The following is a 19,697-nucleotide window of genomic DNA, read 5'->3' as shown; positions in this document are numbered from 1 at the left end:
AGTAGTAATAGTCTCTACAGACTAGAAATGTATTGTCTGTGGCTATTTCATAATTCATTGGATATAGGCTTTTTATGATGCCTTGAAGACACTGAAAGCTAGAAGTCCATTAAAGTGAAGGCACATTGGTGTTTAGGGATTAGGCTGTGAATACCTGCAATGGAATGCCGTAGAAGGACAGGACTACAGCTGTGCCTTTGCCAGCTGCTGTTGCAGGATGGATGTACATAATTAGCATATAAGGTGCCAGTGGATGTTCAAGAGTTATGCAATATTGCTCTGGGGTTCTGAAAGGCTAATAAAACTTTTTGTGTTATATCCTTTGGCAGACTTCTGTGTGGACTATTCACACCTTCTTGAATATGAGCTTTTAACTATACTGGATTTTTACTGTGTCTGTGTGCAGGGTGGTAAGAATAACTTAAACAATATTTATATGCATCATTTGATTCTTCTTCTGCCATGCAAATGTTTTTGTATCCCTGGGTAAAGGAAATTATCCTCTGGAGTCCAAGGATAATATATTAAGTGACTGGGTTTAAGATGGGTAAGGGAAGTGAGCATGTGGAGTTGCAATACAGGTGTAGAATCCTGCTTGAGTAACTCTCATAACCTTGTAGAAGTGAATGAAATTCAGTGTGCAGAAGAAAGATTCAGTAGGTGAAGAAATTTGGGACTGAGTAGTAAAGGGCATTACAAGAATAATAATTGTGGATTATCTTTCTACCCCACTTTTAAACAGTGGTGCACATTTCTGTCATCTCTCCCTCAAATTTCTTGAGCTGGGTTGTCTTAATTACTGCACCTCATATATAACATTGTAAATCCATGGGAATGGCTGTTTTGGGACTTGTAGAAACCTGTTGACACTGAGGAACAAAGCTGACTACAACTGATAGAAATGTCTAGAATATTCTTCTGTGTTTGTCATTCAGAAGATCCTTTGGTGTTAACTTGGGATATTACAAAAGTAATGATTAATGCAGTTTCTCTGTAAGACAAATTCAGATGTGCTTGTAATTTGGAAACCAAAAAATCTGCTTGTGATGACTAATTCAAAGCAAACAAAGTGACACTGTCTCTCTCGCTTTGGTGTGTTTTATCCTGAGCATTTCTTGTATTTCTTTTGTCAAGAAAGAAGATAAAAAGAGAGTTTCAATTCTGCTCTTACTTCGATTTCTGTAATGCTTGCAGTGGAGTGATTAGTTCTCTTTTTCTCTCTGTTTTTTCTTACAGTATCAAGCTTTTGGCTGTGCAGGAGCTGGCTGACAGAGAAGCACTGGAAAAGGTATTTAAAATACATCTAATGCAACTATTGTAACGTGTTTAAGCTCTTAAAGCCCTCTGTGTTAGTTGTGCTTCCTAACTTCATGGAAAATCATGTGGCATAAAATAGGACATCTTCCTAGCTCCATAGTGCATGAAGGCAGAGGGTCAATGTTTTGTCTAAGCTGACCATGTGCTTTTGGTGTTTTCTGATTTTACAGCAAGCTTGGGGTAAGCAACGCTTAATAAGCAGTAAATAATAAAATCCAGTGTTGCTCTTTAGCCAAGGATATTGCAGGCACAGCAGGGTTAGGTCAGATATATGGAAGAAATTCTTTACCGCAAGGGTGAGAAGACACTTGAACAGGTTCCTCAGAGCTGTGGATGCCTCATCCTTGGAAGTGTTCAAGGCCAGGTTGGATGGGGCTCTGAGCCACCTGGTCTAGTGAAAGGTGTCCCTGGCACCATGGCAGGTGGGTTGGAACTGGATGATCTTTTAAGCCCCCTTCCAACCCAGACCATTCTGTTATGGCCTTCTTCTGAATGAATAACCAAATTTTTTATTTCTTTTGCATTATGATTCTTCTGGCCTGGCAGGTAGGACTGGACTCCCAGTGCCCCTGCTGGGACCAGTGGCTTCCCTTCACTTCCTACACTAACTCATTCACCTGCAAGAGCAAGGATCCAGCTGTGAGGCAGCATGAGAGACTTGTTAGGGTGCAAATAAAACAACTGAATTTGAAGCCCTGTTGGAAAAGCTGCTGTCTTAGCGCAGGCACTGAGCTGGTGCTGACCCAAGCAGCCCCTCTGTAGCTACGAGTGGTGTGGCAAGGCTTGGGGAGGAAGGAGCAAACCTTCTCCTGCCTTGAACATGTGAAGGAGAAGGTCCTGCAGTTCTGTGTTCAGGCTGCATTTGCTGGGTACTCTAGAAATAGTGAGTAAAACGAAATATAGCAGCAGTGGGTGCTTTAGCCTTGAGCTTTGCCACTGACCGGAGATGCATTTCACAGAGGCTCTCTGTACACCCCAGTTAATTCTCACGGGGCATCTCTTCACTGGCTTTTGTGAACTCGGATTTTGACATGAAGAAGTAGATTTTGATGAAAGGCAGTGACAAAGGACCACACGGGTGACACTGTAGTTTTTCACAAGTGAACAAGACGTGGCTCTCAAGCACTCATTGTGCAAAACAGGTTAATATTAGCAAATTTTCATCGTTTGCAGCAGTCGGATTCTCTGGCACCTCACACCCTGTACATTTCCCAACTTTCCAATGGACCCGTACCTCCCTTTGGCCTGATGCCTCCAAAAACATGGCCTGGCAAGGTTAAGTGACCTCAGCCTGGTGGGAGTGGCTGTTTGAGGCATTGTCTGGAGTGCTGCAGGAAGCTCTTCAGAAAGGCTCAGCCTCAGAAAAATGATCTTTCTAAATTGAGCTCTCTGAATATTTGATATCTGCTTTCATACAATGCCAAGCTTAAAGAATTTAAAAGGCCAGTTTAGCCCTATGGAAAATAACGGGCTTGAATGATGTAAGTTCAAAGAAATTTGCTGTCTTTATTTTTTAAGTACAGGAGGGGAAAGAAACCCACAGACTTCCCTTGTCCAGCCTGCTTGCAGACTCAGGTTTTAAGAACACTGTGCTGAGTTTTGTATTCTTAAGCCATTATTTATCATCATTATACCGCAGGAATACAGAATATTATTAAATGATAATATTTTAGTATTTATTCTAAGACGGGTTTTTCTGGTTTTTGAGGGGAAATTTTCTTTAAAGCATCTGTGGACATGGTAACCTAGAACTATTTTTCCTATAGGGCACTTTTCAGTCTTTCATAGATGGTTTTGAACTTTGGAAACTTTCTAAAATTCGATGCCCAGCTTTCAAAGTGTTCTTACATATTTTTGATACTTGCATAGAATCCCAGAGTGAGCAGCAGCTGCCTGCTGAACAGCAGTGCCCCCCTGAACAGACTTAGGGGCTGCAGATTAGCTCTATGAAATCAAACCACATTGAAGTCGAGTGCGTGTGTAGCGAGTCTCTTGAGAACCAGGGCCTCGAGACGGTGTCATAAAATTATTCTGGCCATAAATAACACAGGCAGAATGTGAGGTGAGGCACATGAAGGCAGTGGACTGTTGGAGCAGGCTGAGAGAACTTGCTTGAACTGTTGGGGTCTTGCTTTCTGCAAAAGCATTTCATGCCATTCTATCTTAGGTATTTAAGTGTCTTTAAATGTTTCTCCCACCTTGGCTATTGAGAATGAACTGAACGCACTTTGCGAAGCTTTGTGCCGTGCAAAGACTCTATTTGCTTAATTTCCTAAACCCCAGTGTTTTGGCAAATTGGGCCTAAATGGCCCTTTAAGCCAAAGATCTACCACACTTGGCAGCATTTATGCCTGGGGTTGCCAAGACAGAAGGGATGATTGGCAGGTTTAATTACAGCCCGTCCTGGATTGGGACAAGCTTGACTGACCCGCAGATGCTGCTAATGAGCTGGTTTGTTTTTCTGAGGTGCCACGTCCTGTAAGCACCACAGACAGGGTGCTGCATGTGAAGCTGAGCCGCAGCACCATGCTTGCTGTTGTTAGGAGGAATGGGAAAATAATTTATCTCAGTGAACCAGGTCACATAAGAACAACAAGAGCCTTTACCTGGAGAAAATTCTGGGTCAGAGGTGGGCTTGTTTGCGTTTGTTTTGGCCATAGCAAATCAGACCCATTCCAGCACAGGCTCCACGTGAGCGCTCTTACAGGCGGCTTAAAACCAAGCCCGTGCTTACCTGTATTTTGTCCTGTCTTGAGCCTTCAAACTGTTGTGTTTGCTTCCCCCTGTCCCCTTGCTGAGCTTGCCCTGCTGCTGTGGGATTGTGTTACTTACATGCCTTCCCTTCAGAAGGGCTGCTGGCATTTGCCGAGGGCAGGAAGAACACAGATGGAGAGATGCCATGGGAGGGCTTCCAGTCATGCCAGCCTCGTCCCCACAAGGGTTCAAGGCCACTCAGGCTTTAGAAAGAAGTATCACAGGCACGCAGGCTTGTTGGTGCTGAGTCCTGTATGAAACATCTCTTCCTCTTCCAGGAGCACAGCTCTCGGAGAGACTCCAGCGCCACTCTTGCCCCAGTGTGTTTTTTGAGTACTTTACTTTATCTAATTTTGGCAAGTCCTTAATTGCAGAAGAAGAATTCTACTTGGCAAATGTTAATTGTATTTATTTGGGGAAGGGGAAAAAATAATTCTCCCAAGGAACATGCTGTTTTTATAGTTTAAAAATAAATCTGTGTAAGTAATTAGGTTGAACTGCCTAGCCAGGTGACATTTCACATTGGTTACTGTTTTAGCATTTAAATTCGTAGTCCTTTTCCATAGGCAAGCATGTACACCAAAGCAATTGTTCTTATTCGTACTTGATGCCAGTAAATTGTGCAGGAAGAGTCATCCATCTTACAAGAAAAATAAAAATATTCTTGGCATTCTAAGTGTTTCCTCCTGCATCTTTCAGGTGTTAACAGGGGCTCTTGAGCTCATTTCTCCTTCAGAGGTGGGTTATAGAGGAAAGCTAAATAATTTGTACAATTTAATAATCCCCTGACAGCTTTTTATAGGGTAAGCCTGCTTTGTGAACAAGCAACAGTAGCCCATTATTTTGCTATTTGTGTATTAAAAAGTAAATGCATCTGCTGTTACCCAGGATGACAAAGTACTGTCCACTTGACTCCATAGACAGAGAAGTTTGTTGGCTTCTCATCTGAGAAATGCAAATCTGTGATTCTGATCTGCAGTTTGTTAAGTGTGGAATTCATCTGCAAAGTGATGGTTATTCTGCCTGAAGTTGGAAGAGATCTATTTAGACTGCCATGAGACACACTAGGTGGGCTGAAGGACAACAGGAATTGGGGTGAGAATTTTGATTTTGTGTAGAGATGATGTTCTTGAAGTTGATGATAACTTGCAGCCTCAAAATCAGTGTAAGTAACATAAGTTTCACTGTTAAGGTCTCCCTGTAACAGTGATGGCAAATTTATGTGAGCTATGTCCAAGAGGTCAGTGAAAAGAAAGTGAAAAGAACAAAGTAATTATCAGTAGGCTTGCACTGTCTATGTGGAGATTTTCACCTTCACTGGAGAAATTTTGGAGGTCACAAATCAAGAGGGATTTCAAGTCTTTCACGTGGTGCCTCTGAAGCACAGAGCACATTCTCTGGACGTGAGGACAGGCGGCGATGTACCTTGCCGGTACAGGAAGGGATCTCTTCTGTCTGCTGGCCTAACCTTACTTGGTCTTCCGTTGGGAATTTCTGATGGAGATGATAGAATGAGAAAACTCTGATCAGCCTACTCCTCCAGGTAGATTCCCCCCACCCCATATAAAGAGCTATTTATCTTTCCTCATATTTACCTTGTTGCATTAAATGGAAAGCTTAGCACTGTAAGCAAACAATCGCTACAATCTGTGCTCATGTTTTGACTTTTCCCACCTCCCTCAGCAGTACTAACAGCTAGAGTTGTCTCCCATGATGTGAAATCAGTTTCCCAGATTTCCTCACCCGTAGGAAAGACCAGATGTCTGTATTTGGGAGATATTTGCTAAATACAGCCCCTTTCCATCACACAGGCTTTTCACACTGTGCATGAAGAATCAGTGAAGCACAACTGGGATGATAATGATGAGGTGGCATTATTTTACTGAAAGAAATTTAACATGCCTGCCATTGATCAGAAGTAGCTTTTGTCTGAGGAGAAATTCAGTGACTACTGTTGCACAGTTTTACAGAGTAAGACACAGGAGATGAGGGCAAAAGGGAGTGCTCATTTCTTTTTCGTGGCATCGCTCTGCTGGTGCAATTTCAGCTCTAGTCAAAAACAGGTTTGTAAAATGCTGAGCTGCCCTGTATGTTCCCTGCTGTAGCCACCTTCTTTCTACACAGCACACAGAGAATTTTAACTAAAAATTTGCTTTTGTTTTCTTGATCCAGTGTACTGTTTCCTCCAGATATTATCAGAACATAAAAAGTATGACGTCAATTGAGGTTCCAGAATTTCCAGTATGAAATGCATCTGCTGGAGGTTTTTATTTATCTTTTGTCTGCTTTTGAGTAGATTGAGCCAGATCAGTGTTTAATCATGATTAAGCCCATTGTAATCTCTGTTCTTTATAAAATCCCTCTCCGAGCAGAGCAGGTTGTTTATTTGTGAAAGGTTATCCCTAGGAGCTTTTCAGTGTTTGAAAGAGAGGTGCTGTTTTTCATTTGCAGGGGTAAGCATAGGCACATTGCATATTGCTTGCATGGATACAAATGTAGTTGTGTGTGCATTTGATGTGATTTTATTTTTTAAATGTAGCAGATGTGTACCCCAGAAATGCAGTTAGTTCAGGACTGAGTCTTTGTGTGCATATTTTTAATTGCCATAATCCTTCTGTACAGTGTGAGCCCCATCTTGCAATCTTGCTTTGGGCTGTTGGTTAAAAAAGATCATAAGGCGATTTGCAATGAATGAATTAGTTGCTGTAAAGGAGTTGTATTTACTGCCTGTTCTTAAACCTATCCTTTCTAGAAGGCAGTTGGGCCCTTTGAAAATCAAGTACATTTGGATGTCCTCTAGAGTCAGATAAGGAAACAGCAGTCTTGCTTTCAGAGAGCAGGAAAAGCTTGGCCACTGACTCAGTCAGGACATTGGATCAGTTTCTTTCAGCCCTGTCAGTGCCTTATTTTTCTGCTCCCCATTTCCAGAGGATAGGTGGAGTCAAGTCTCTGAGCTATGGGATGGACTTCTGCATAGTCCATCAGCTGATGTAGGTCCTCCTGCCCTCTTCCTTCAAAGCCACCATGGAGTTAATGATTGACCACTTAGAGTAAAAGGAGATTATTCCAAATCATCCCACTGATTTTGCTTTAATTCTTTTTCTCACCTTGTTCCCTATTACTTTACCCTTTTGCTTTCCCACACCTTCCCTGTGTTTCCCCCTCTCTCCCTTGTGTTGCTTGTTTACCTAAGTGCAGGTAATACTCAGGAATACAAAGTATTCATTTTTTCAGACTTCATCCCGTGGGGTCATGAAGTCTCAGAGTGAAGGGAAGAATAGGTGTAATTGGGAAGGAATAATTTTTGGCTGAGTGGAGCTGCAAGTGATGTAGCATTTCTTACTGAATGGGAGGCTTTTTTGGTATTATCCTATCTACTAAATTGTCTTAGGAACACTGCAGCTGTACTGTGTTTGCTTCTGGCCTTTCATATTTTCCTCCTTTTTGTCCTCTAGAAGGGATCTAGATGGCTGGAAGTTTAAGGACATGTATTGGTGGACCTTACAGTTCTAGCCAGGTCCATGATGATTTCAGTAGCTCTCTGCAGGAGGACCTATGACCATTTTGTCTTTTCCAGGCCCCTCAGCTGCGAACTATCATCACATGGTCAGCAGCATTGGAAGCACAGGCTTTCATCTACTAGGATTTCTGGTGTCTTTGATCTTGGCTAGATTTTTTTTTCCTCTGTAGTTTTCTCTTCTGTGATGATCAGTGGACTTCAATAAACAAAACACTAGAAGCCATGCTATAGACACCACAGGGAGATACAGAGAACACAAATTCTCTAAAATGCTGCCCTTTATGAGGTGCACAGCCACAGGTGCCCTCTTCTTCCCTAGAGCACTGCTCTGCCTTTCTGAGCAGTGGTGGTATGGAGATTCCTTGTTATAATAGCTTGGCACTTCTTGTAAATCGTCTGGTCTTATCTCTGAACATAAGCCAAATTCACCCAATAGTGAAGCCATTCTCTTCACTTCCAGGGCAGGGAGAAACAGAAAATACGTGTTTACAAGTGCTGGCATGTGTTAAGATTTGGTTGTGGATGGTAGAAGTAAGAGGGGACTTAATCAGTCCTTTTTCCTGGATTTCTTCTGGAAGATGGTAGAAGGCAAAGCAAGTTCAAAGAACAGGAACAGTTTTAAATAATCAGCAATTTGGGGAAGAGTGTTGTTTGGTTTTGTTGCATTTTTTTTCCTTTTTAATATATTGACAAAGGAGCAAGGGTGTTTTAGTGTCATACCAAATAATTTTTGATAGTAATGCATGTGCTCTCTATGGGAAGCCAGAATCCATGGCATCTGTTAGAGCAGAACTTTGGTCAGGGTTCAAGGACAGTCCTGTAGACTCTGTGGAGGTCATGCTAGTAAGTATGGGCAGAAAAACATCTATTGTTACTCAGGCAAACTTATAAATAAAGAATGAGCTGTTTCAGCGAGGAATCGGTGTCAAATTGGGCTCTTTAAATTAAGGGCTAGAGCTATGGAAAAAAAAAAAAGAAGTATGAGATTTTTTATTTTTTTAAAGGTAAGATAACATGGCCTAGTGCTAGCAGCCTGGAAGAGATCCTCCAGATAATAAGCATTAAAAAAAGGAAAAAGAAACTAGGAGGTGAGACAGATTTAAATAACTTTACAGAAGGTGGCACAGTGTTCTGTAGGGTGGTGTAATCAATGCCTGAAGGAAGAATAAATATTTGAGGCTGGCAATGGTTGTGAGTCATATTAGATGTTTCTTTCTTCCTTGTTTTTGTCTTCTTACCATGGGAAAGAATGCTTGCTCTAAGCAGAGATGTAAATCAGTTGGGGAAAACAGTAACACTAACAGTAGGAAAGAAATGAAGCCACAAAACACCCAACTCACTTACTATTACCTCTAGAAATTAGTGAAGTTTTATCAGGAGAATGGAGGGAGACCTAGTTATCTTACATGCTTAAGCAGCTTTCCTTGATTAATAACATTCAAATATTGTGATTTCCCTGTTCTCTTTCAGTTTTATTTGTTCTTCTTTTGTATTGGCACATTTTCCCCCCTCCTCTTTTCCTCTGGCTGAAGCCGGTGTGTGAATCAGGAGATTCAGATGATGGCAAATCAATATAGCTCACTGGCCAGTTTGTTTGGGGTGATTTTGATCAGTGAATAAGATACTGTTTCATATCACTTTTGTATCTCATGTTTCATTGGATGGTTTTCTATTTGCTTTCTATATTAAGGTCTAGGTTCTGATAAACTCATTGTCACCTCCTTCGCTCCAGGTAGTTACTGGGTGAGTAAGGTTGTACTCACAGTGGTGTCATTTTACACCGCACCTCAGAAATCGATTCCTGGGAAAATAATCGACCCAGGATTAAGCATAAAAAACCAAAGCCCAACCCCCTAACAAAACCCAAAAAAACTTCCCAAACAAACAAACAAAAAACCCCCAACAAAACCCCACAAAAACCCCACAACCAACAAACACCCAAAACTCACACAAACAAAACCCAAAAAAAGATGTTCCTAGGAAGCCATTGACTCCTGGTTGCCCAGTACCTGATATCCAGTCCAAATTAACACATAGTTTAGGTCTCCAAACAACTGCTGCATGGATGTTGATGAAATTTGTGATTCTGTGATTTTAGCACAGCTACTCAGTTGAGCTGGGTACTGTTTTATGACAGCATAGTGCAAGAACTCAAACACTCAACTCTCATAAAACCAGCTTTATAAAAAAGATGTCCTCATAGTCACCAGGGCTTCTTTTTATTCTTCTTTATGTCATGTCAGTCCCCTTGGCATGTCATTATAGCTGTTAATGATTATAGTGCCTATTTATGAAGTATAAAACATTGTCTTGAAAAGACTTCAGGAATAAATTTGTGACCATCCTTGATGACCTCTTGAGCCTTAATTCCTGAATTATGTTTAAAATAAAAAAAGTCTTTAGGAGTACGGAAAGAAGTAGTCAGGAAGTGTCTTCTGCCAAATGAGTCTGTCCCATGAAGTACAAGGAACAAGCTCAGCTTGTGAATGGAAACATTAAAAATTAAGAGCCCACTAATTTTCTACATGGAGGCCTAGTAGATATGGCTGTCCTCTTCCATAGGGAAAGGGCAGCATAGATTTCCACCAAGCACCTATGTAGACACCTTCCCATTAAATGGCAAACTGGATGAAAGATAGTGAGTATTCAATTTTGACAATAGGCAGCTGAACATCCCATAATTCTTCACTAGTGCCCCCAGCACTAAAAATGTGTTAGTGGAGTTATTGTATTGCCTCTTTCAGTTGTTGTTTTGCTGCTCTGCACCAAAGGTTCTTCTGTGTCTTCCTTTTGAAGATCTATAAGAAGACGTTGTTTGTATAAATAATCCACCTTTGTTTCGGATGAAGGTAGGAGAACAGGCCAGTGAATGATCTGCGTTGTTGTCCTGGGAACACAGTGTTTAAAGGCAACCAAAGAACTGGGTTTATGGGCTACAATCTGTTTTTTGAATCATACATTCAAAGATTAAGACAGTAATTTCCTCTTAGATATTACAGAAAATTAAGCATTTGGGTGGTTGTGGTGAGCTATAATTCATCTGGGAGGGCAGTGTAATAATTCACTGCTAAGCTTTTCCAAAATAAGTACTCAAAAGGGAAAGCAAGTAACTTGGGAGTGCACACTTAGGCTCCTACCACTCCCCAGTGGATCCTGTAAAGCCTGACTTAAGAAAAAAAAAAAAGATTTGATTCCAACAAGTTCATATAGGAAACAAACCGTCACACACTTTTGATAACTGAGATAATGTTGAGCTTATCAGCACAATTATTCCCCGCACATTCCCGCAGTACAATGGGTACATTGAACACAGCAGCGGCAGGAGAGGGGCACGTGTCCAGCTGGATCCACATCCATGGGCTGGTTCAAAAGAGAGTCAAGCTCATGAAGGGGCTCAGATACCTGATGTGGGAAACAATGCCTTCAGTTTGAAAAGCTTTCCAATCCTGCCAGGCATCATTTAGCTGCTGCCTAACCCCGAGGTGTTAGGTGACGGGCTCCTCTGATGCTTTGCTGAGCAGTGCCTCTCTGCAGACATGGAATTACCCACCTCTGAAGCAGGCAGAGGGACTGGACCACTTAGTTTCTAGCCTGTGTATAGATGGGCTTGAAAAATGATCCTTCCTCATCCTATCTCCTTTGAGAAGCTCAGTCCTGGAAGTTTCCTTTTTTAAAAGTACAAAGCTTAGAAGTGGCTTTTGCAGCAAAGCTGGGAATTCAGGTCACCACAAGGCTAAGGGGGGTGAGGCTGCAGTATGGTAAGCATTTGCTCTGTGGTCCATAACATAGTGTCTGGAGCTGTCATTCAGGAGCTGAGTGAGAATCTGATCTTCAGAGGAAAGAAATCCTTCCTCTGTGGGTGTCTGAATTACTGGTGTGCTCTTTAAGAAGCAGAAGCAGCACATTTTCCAGGAAAAATTGAGTCCTTCTTGAGTTGAGGAAGAAGCCATAGGTGCCTTCAGAGGGACCAAGCTTTGGGACCCCAATTTGCACATTATCCCAACAAATGATCTTTGCATGTCCGTAGCACACAAAGGTATGTAGGGGTGGTGACTGTGCCTGTGGGTCCTGTATTATTTTTGAAGAAAGATAAGGGATTAATATTTGTCTGTGCCTTGCTTTCACCTCTCACAATGAGTATATAGAGCTTCTTGAAGGGTGAATTAGATAATGTTTGTGAAGAATGTGGAGGGTAGCAAGAATTTATTTGGTCATGAATCTGGATGTTTTGGTTTAGTTCTAGGAACAACAAACCAGTACAGAAAGGACAGGAAGGTATTGCCCCAGGTATCAATGACCCAGTACAAATAGGACATGCTGGCATGGCCAAAGGGGAAGATAAGTTTTCCAGGTGTCAATCTATGGCCTTTGCCTGTTCAGTGAATTGATTCTTTTTTTTTTTTTTTTTTCTTCTTTGTCCTAGAATTTTTCTCCCAAACTTTTAAATATTGTAAAATTATTTTCTCAGCTGTAATGTCATTGTAGAATTTTGTACAACATGGAGAAATAGAAAACGTTTTCTATCACAAATACATACATATGGCTAGGACTGAAAGTGATTCCCTGAAGGGGGGTTGCTCTCCTTTGAAAACTTGTAATTACCTGCCTTTCAGACCCCCATCTGCCTTTGCCTAATATCAATACATGAACAACACAAGCAGTAAAGATTATGCAGTCTTTATTGAAGCCTTCCTGAAAGGGACTAGTTGAATGGGCATGTGAAAGATGTTATAACTTAACGTAGGGTCACCCCAGTTTTCCCACATGCTACTTATGTGGAATGGAGTTGGTGAATGCACCCCCCACAGCAGGGGATGCATCTCCTTGTGTGTGTTTTTCAACTGTGTTGCAAACAGGAAAGGGATATGCTTGAGAGAAAGGCAAACAAGCAATGGAGGCCTGAGACAACATTTTTGTCAGTGGGAAATGAGATCCAGTGATGAGTCTCAGTTTCAGGCTTTAACCATAATAACCCTTCCTTCCATGATTTTACATTTGGTTATAAGAGAATCCAGATGTCACTGAAACACCTGATGCTCCTATGTGTCCCCTTCCTGAGTTACTCCAGCCTGTGGGAAGTGCATTCAGTGTTACCCAGCTGCAAAAGTGTGCTGAGCCTCCTGGCCCTGCTGTGTCTTTGATCCCCTCTTGACTTGCCTTGCACTGTCACGTGTGCCTGCACCAGGACAACAATCCTGAAACCTCTGACCTTTCCCTATACCTACCTCACTAGCCAGTACAATAAAATACAGCACCCCCAAGTCTCTTCATCCCCCAACTCTGCTTTTCCTCCTCACAAACATGATCTAACAAAACATTCTTCTTCTGGAAGTCAAATCAAAATTTTGCTCGAAAACCAAAGGTGTTGATTTCAAATTCTTGGAAATATTTGCAGTGTTTCTGCTCCTGGCTTTCTGGGTCAGGCTTCATTAGGGTGCACCAACTGTAGCTGTGTCCTATGGTAGATAGGACAAGTCTGCTTTTTCAATTCGAAATAAAAGTACAGTCCAGTTGGATGAATAAAGAAAGGATAATGTGAATTTAATTTTTAATTTATACAGTACATAGGGATGGATTAAAAATGATCAGTGCCAGATGGTCTCATGAAGCCACTGTCAACTTTGTTGTATCTTCTATCTGAAATATATTACATCATGTTTCAGGATGGGATTTTTATTGAGGAGTGTTTTGGGCCTTCTCCTCAAGTGCCACGGCTTAATTTACAAGGTCTATCTTAGAGCTCCTCTGTTTACTCTTCCCAGATGCACCAAGTCCAATACTGGGAGATGTTCTTTAGTACAAAACAGCCCTTACCTTAAAGTCCAAGTATCTTTCCCCACGGAAAGACAAATCTTTGCGAATATGACACCTCCACATAGCAGAGATGATAAGGAATTTATAGAAGTTTCTTACTCATCTCTAGTACTCACTAAAGCTGCTCCCTCTAGTGCTTATTAAAAGAAAAGTAAATGTGTATATGTGACGTCTAGAAAGGGAATATTTATTCTGTTGCTCTCATCTCTCTTCTCCATTAAGGGGAACGAAAATCACCTTTGCTTTGATGAAGCATGTAGTTGTTCACCTCAACTGCAGTGCCCCTTTGGCCTGGCAGCATCTGTGGTAATTAACCAAAATGGCCATTTGTTTTGAGTGCCTTTCTGAAGTTCAGGTGATGATTACTGTGCCTAGATGTACCACGCCACAACAACAGGCTCACCCTGGAATCTCCTCCTCACTGCTCTTTCTCCCCTTGCCCTTCTCACAGCCTCTGCTCTGACTCCAGGTCTGAAACAAAGGTATCCTCCAAAGACCAATCCCTTGGCTAATAAGAAACATGTAATTTATGAAACCCGAAGGCATTGTTTTCCTGGGTCACATTTAGTTTCCTTGGGGTTTAGGAGTAGCCCATCTTCTTTTTGAGCAAAAGGTGTTCACCACGAGGGAGGTCACTGGCTCAGGGTGATCCCCAGAGCTGGTATTAGGAGTGTAACACTTGGCAAACCAAGATGTTCAGCATGGAGTGGTGTCATCATCTGGGAAGGATGACCCTGCTGCAAAAACGGGGCTGGCTGCAGAAATAGCACCCCCAAAAAAAACACAGAGTAACCAGGGCATCCTGACAAAGAGATGATGGGAGCTGCTTGTGTGCAGAACTGCAGAGTGCTCTCTGGCAGCTCTACTGGTGGGCAGAGTTACTGCTCTGGAGGAGATCGAACTTCATGCACAAATTAGATGTTCTTGCAGTGCTTGGAGTGCCCTGGAGAGGCAGGTAGGTGTGTTAGGAAGACTGTAACTGCCTTACAGTCTCCGGCATGTGCCAGCCCAGCATGTTTTTTTCCCTGCTCCCAAATTAGTCCAAGGCCCCTTGCCTTAACTTCTACAGTCACTCCTTAAATGTGCATTTCTCCAGCTTCTTCCAGCTGCCCTCTCTTCTTTTCCAAAGTCAGTCATAAGTACCTGTCTCTGCTTCTGGACAGGCAGGGAGGGACAGGTGCCAGCCATTTATCAGGGTGGACAAAGAGCAATTGCATCTTTTGATCCTCCCTTCTTAGGAAAATGACGTGTTGCTGATCTGCAAATTCAACAGGGCTTGTCCCAGTTCCTGGGGTAGTGGCTCTTTTTGGTGCCTTGCGTGCCAAATGAGGTCAGTCACAGAATTGCAGACTCATTTTTAGTTGGGGAAGACCTTTAATATCATTGAATCCAGTGGGCAGGTAGTTACCTGGCACAAGGTGACCCCTTACAAGCACAGGCTGCTCTTTGTTTGGAGTATGCCTTGGAGCCTGGTGCTGCCATGTTCCTGCTCCCTGGGAGCACTGCCTATCCCACAAAAACCAGCACCCAGCTAGAAGAGAGACCACAGGGCATCTGTGTAAATAAGCCCTGGTGCTGTTGGTCTCACGCTGTGTGTGTGAGCTTTGACTTGGTATGTGTAGGTTGTAATGAAGAAGCTGATTGAATTTCAGGAAACCTGCAGCCTGAAAGGCTCTAGAGAAAAACAAAACTAGAGCTTTTTTCCTTAGGAGGACTTCTATTGGGGAAAAAAATAAGTTGTTTTGATTGAGATTTTAATTTTGATTTTTCTTTACCACTTGAAGAACTGCTTCTCAAAGGGGTTGGCATAGTTCTAACTTAGCTTTGCAAAAGAGGAAAGGCATTTTTTTTCATTCCCAGTGTGGACTAGGAGCTTGTCTGTGTATTTTTGCTGCATGAGGGAAAGCGTAATGTTGGTTGACGTTGGGTTTTGTGGGCAGAACAAAATGATTTGAAAAATGCCGTTCTCACTTCAGCAAAAAAACATGACCCCAGCAAGTATGCTGTCACAGCTTCAAAATATGTGTGCCTGTAAGCCTTGGAAAATGAGTTCAGATTGAAATCAGCTGCTGTAGGCCAAGTTCTCCATAGCTGCAGCCGTACCCAGAATGGGCTTTTTTTTTCTGAACAAACCGTGTAATCTTATTTGTCGTCTTTTTGTTTGCACTAAGTCAAATCAAGGCCTAAAAAAAAAAATCAATTTGAAGGAAACAAACTATTCAAACTAGTCGACTGCAGATGCTCTTTTTAATAAAGTGATGGTTTCTGTAGGATTTATTCGGTCCTGTCATATGCTTTGTGCTGGCTGGACTTTCCAGGCAGCTGCAACCTAGAGATAAGTTTTCTGTCAGGTTACAGTTGAACTCCTAATTTCAACAATATCTTTGTTTTTCTGATTTAAGCAATTTATGTGTTAGAAAACTCACTGACCAAATCCTCTCTGTTTGAAGACATCAGAATGGCATCAGAAGTGGGTAATTATTGCCGCCGTGATTTATCATATTAGCTAGGGTAGCACCTGGCGATCAGCTGAGAGCAGAGCTGCGTTCCCAGGCTGTGCAAACACCCTACCTGCCTCCTTGTTCTGTAAATCAGCCCAGCCCCAGCACTGCCTGGAGGTACATAATGGGCAACAATGTGGTATGTTAATGTGGCATCTTGAATAAGAACGCCCAGCCGACCTCTGTTCTAAAAGCTGTGCCAAGCATTTTCGCTTTGGGTGTGCGGCCAAAATGACTCTTGGTCTTCTGAGGCAAATAAGGCTGCCTGGGTTGTGTGTATCTGAGAATCAATGCTTACAGCTTCAGCCTGCAGCATGCTGAACTTGCAGACGAGGGAGTCAGTGAAAGATCAGGATTTGACTTTAATTTCTGTATCAAAAGATAAAATAAACATGAGAATAACTATCCTATCATTTTACTGATATCCATGTAGGAAATATTTATATCCATGTAGCTCTGTAGCTCTTCAAACCATGTTAGGCACGTCCCACTGCAAAGAGTCACTGTGCACATGAGGTTATTGTTTGCCTTGAAAATCCTTTGTTGAATTCCTGCTTGATCTGGAGGGGTGTTCTGGATCCAAGATTTTGTCCGAGGATCCTTCTTCACTGTGAAAGCCTCTGCATTTCAACCCAGTTTCTCCAGTATCAGAACAAAATGATGCATGGTGGAAGTCCCTGTTGCTCTTTCACAGGGATGACTTCTTACTAGCCCCTTTCTCTGCAGCCAAAACTTCTGCCACAACCAGGGTGCCCAACTGCTGCCTGTCCAGCCAGAGCCTGCCTGGAGCTGACATCAGTCTTGCAAAGGACTCTAGCTCCTGTTGAGCCTGATTTTGAAACCCCTGACAAAAAGTATTCCATATTGTCCTCACCAAGGAGTTTCAGATTCCAGATTTTCGAGGGTGGTTTTTATCATTTATTTACTTTTATTTCAATCTCAAGGTGTTAGACAGGCAGACTCAGGGGCTCTCCACAGTGTCCACAGTTCTGGTATCCCTGAGCTGCTGGGCATTAGGATGCAGCCTCTCTAGCTCTGACCATGTGCTTGGACACATAATGGTTTCCAAGTGCTGTGGCTGTTCAGCAGTGACCAGGAAGAAGAGCACCTCTGGGAAGCATGAGAAGGACGTGCTAGAACTGCGTGCAAGTGTGCAGCTGCTTCCTTCATGCACGGAGGAAATCAAGTATGTGTCCCTGGCATAAAGTCAGAGGAGACTTAACCCCTAAACTCCAGCTATTGGGCTTGGCCTACACCCTTCCTCTCATGTCGTGCCAGTGGCTGTGTCATTGGAGTGGGACCAGCCACACTACTGGGGCCTCCTGCCCACAGGAGGATTCGGCAGCTGTTTGTGAAGCCCCCGGCAGGGGTGGGATATGGTGCAGTCAGCATCTTTGGAGGCTGCACAGAGAAAACCCCTTTCCAATCAAACAAGTAGGTCTGGAGGAAAAGAACTGGGTCTGAGGGAGAAATGTTCTACTTGCAGCATTTGCACTGAGTTATTTTAGTTTTTATTTATCTTCAAGTCAGGGGTGAGTCAGTCTGGGATGTGGCTCAGACCACCTCATTTGTGAACCTTCAGGGAAGGCAGAGAGCACAGGCTGTGCTCCAGTGTGCCTCTTACCAGTGCTTTACTACACACTTTATTTTGCAATTTTTTTAAATCCCTACAAGCTGATGTTATTTTTTTCCCCTTTCCTCTCTCTCTAGTTTTGTATGGAGCTGAACCAGCCGACGCTGCCAAACATCCGCAAGTGGAAGGGCCCTAGAGGATGTTGGAAGGGTGTTGTTTCCGAAAAACCCTCAGGCCAGCTACACAAGGTACATTAATCCCCAAGTCTGAACTTTGGCTTTGCTTTTTTTTACCCCTTCTAACCAAGGACATATTTTGAATGTTTAAGGCAACACTTTTTGCAAATCCTTTTTGGCAAGGTTTGCATTTCTTGTTTTTTAAGCTAACTGTTCCTATAGCTTTTAATATGACTTATGTTTTGGAAGAATTGTGGCACACTTGCAAGGAGGAAGATGTGTGTGCGTATTTGGTATGTGTGTATTTGGGGGAAGTGGATAAAAGCAGTACAGGTATATAGATGAAAAGCCACAGATTTTGACAAGGAAAGAGTCCTCAGTTTTTCCCCTCTCAGGCTGCAGTACTTTTGACATTTTTTGTGCTAGTCACCTGAGCTTGCTCCCTGGTGCTGCACTGGCTGGCATTTGGGAGGACTCCCCATTTTGCTCATTTGCAAGTGAAGAGCCTGCAGAGGAGCTGTGCAGCTTGCCATCCTCACCTGGAAGAGTTTACCTTGTGTGTTCCCCAGAGTCCTCGGCACAGGTGTTTAAAATGCTGTGGACTCCATCTGAAATCTCCACCGTGCTGCAGTGTGCTTTTCCCTGCAGCATCTTCTGCTCTGGAAATATATATAAATATATATATGTACTGCAGGGAGGTACTGATTTATTATGGTGGTGACAGCTGCACCTGCTACCCTTGACAATATTCAAGGTAGGGCTGCACTGGGCTGGACATCACTAACAGTGCCCAAAAGCAGTTTCTCCCAAGGGAAATCTCTCTTTTTCACCCTTAAGTGTGCTAATGAGTTTTCAGAACAGTGTCCTCGTCTAGCTCAAGCCTGTTGTTGCTGAACAGGGTCATTCTCGTGGTGCAGTTATTGCAGTGTGGACGTTGTTGTGGGTAGAAGCAGGATCTGAGACCTGTCATGTACCAAGTGGTGCCTGTCAGTACTGGGGCAGTCTTTAACAGTTTATTGATCCAGAATGATCTATTCTGAGCACTGTTGTAACTAAATATGTGGCTGCAGTTGTGTCCTGCTGCTTAGAATCCACATTTCTTTATTTTGACTTTTCCAAATCATGTTGCATGACTTAACTGGTTTTGGACTGATGTTTTGGGAGGTGCACCTCCTTTTATTGCCCTTCTGAGAAAAACCCAAGAATGAGGGAAAAATAAACCCAAACAAACCAAAACCCACCACCTGAGCAGCACAAGGATTGTACTCTAGCTAGACAGACACCAAAGGTCAAGAAGGGTCTGGAAAGATACAGAGTGTCTGAATGTGTCTAAAGTTTAATACAATTCACACTTAATTGCAGTGCAGAGTGCAAATGCCCTTCAGGTCATTTTTATTCCTGGCTGGAGTTTTCCTTTGGGATCTCTTGTTAGGCCAGATCATTAAAACACTGAATATAAATAGTTGTGCAAAGTTGTCAAAGTTGTTCTCGCCTTTTTTTTTTTTTTTTTACCAAGAATTATTAATAAATGCCTCAGAGTTCCTATGTTAAATTCAGAGTCTTTAGTCAGTTCTTTCTTGAGCTATACTTCCAGAGATAATAATGGCAGCTTTGAATACAGGCTGAGTAAATAAAAATGATCTTCCACCTCGTTTTACAGATAGGGATGTAAGGACAAATGGTTCCCAAAATTATGGGAGAAATGTGCAGCCAAACTAAGAATAGAAATTTTATCTACTTGACTCTTCCTTCTAGCTGCTTTAACAGGAATCTGGCTGTGCTGGAGAACCCTCCACTAAGCCAAAAAGTCTCTTCTATTCCTGGGGGTAGGTAGTGAGTCCGTCAGGTTTGGGCACCATGTACACAAATGCATGAGGTTAACACAGTGTAACCCCAAGAATACAGCATCTTTGGCACAAGCTGATTTCGGGATGCTCTGTAGGGCTAAATAACACAAAATGGTGGATGGTGCTTCCATGCATTCTGAGCATTCCAACCAGGCAATGACTTTTGACCACCATGTTGATATGAAGTCTGGAGCC

The 19,697-nt window shown here is 42.6% G+C and overlaps 1 protein-coding gene across 1 annotated transcript in view; it reads left to right on the top strand.

Moving 5' to 3' along the window:
• EEPD1 (endonuclease/exonuclease/phosphatase family domain containing 1) overlaps positions 1-19,697 on the top strand; it is a 62,984-nt gene that overhangs the window by 32,479 nt on the left and 10,808 nt on the right. The window contains exons 2-3 of the mRNA XM_048299005.1: positions 1,237-1,288; positions 17,617-17,727. Of these exons, the coding sequence (XP_048154962.1) occupies positions 1,237-1,288; positions 17,617-17,727 (163 nt within the window). The remainder of the gene's footprint in view (positions 1-1,236; positions 1,289-17,616; positions 17,728-19,697) is intronic.

This window comes from Corvus hawaiiensis, chromosome 1, assembly GCF_020740725.1.
Source record: "Corvus hawaiiensis isolate bCorHaw1 chromosome 1, bCorHaw1.pri.cur, whole genome shotgun sequence".
In the NCBI taxonomy this organism is placed as follows: domain Eukaryota; kingdom Metazoa; phylum Chordata; class Aves; order Passeriformes; family Corvidae; genus Corvus; species Corvus hawaiiensis.
Note: the sequence above shows the minus strand (reverse complement) of the source record. Positions and strands in the feature narration are given on the sequence as shown.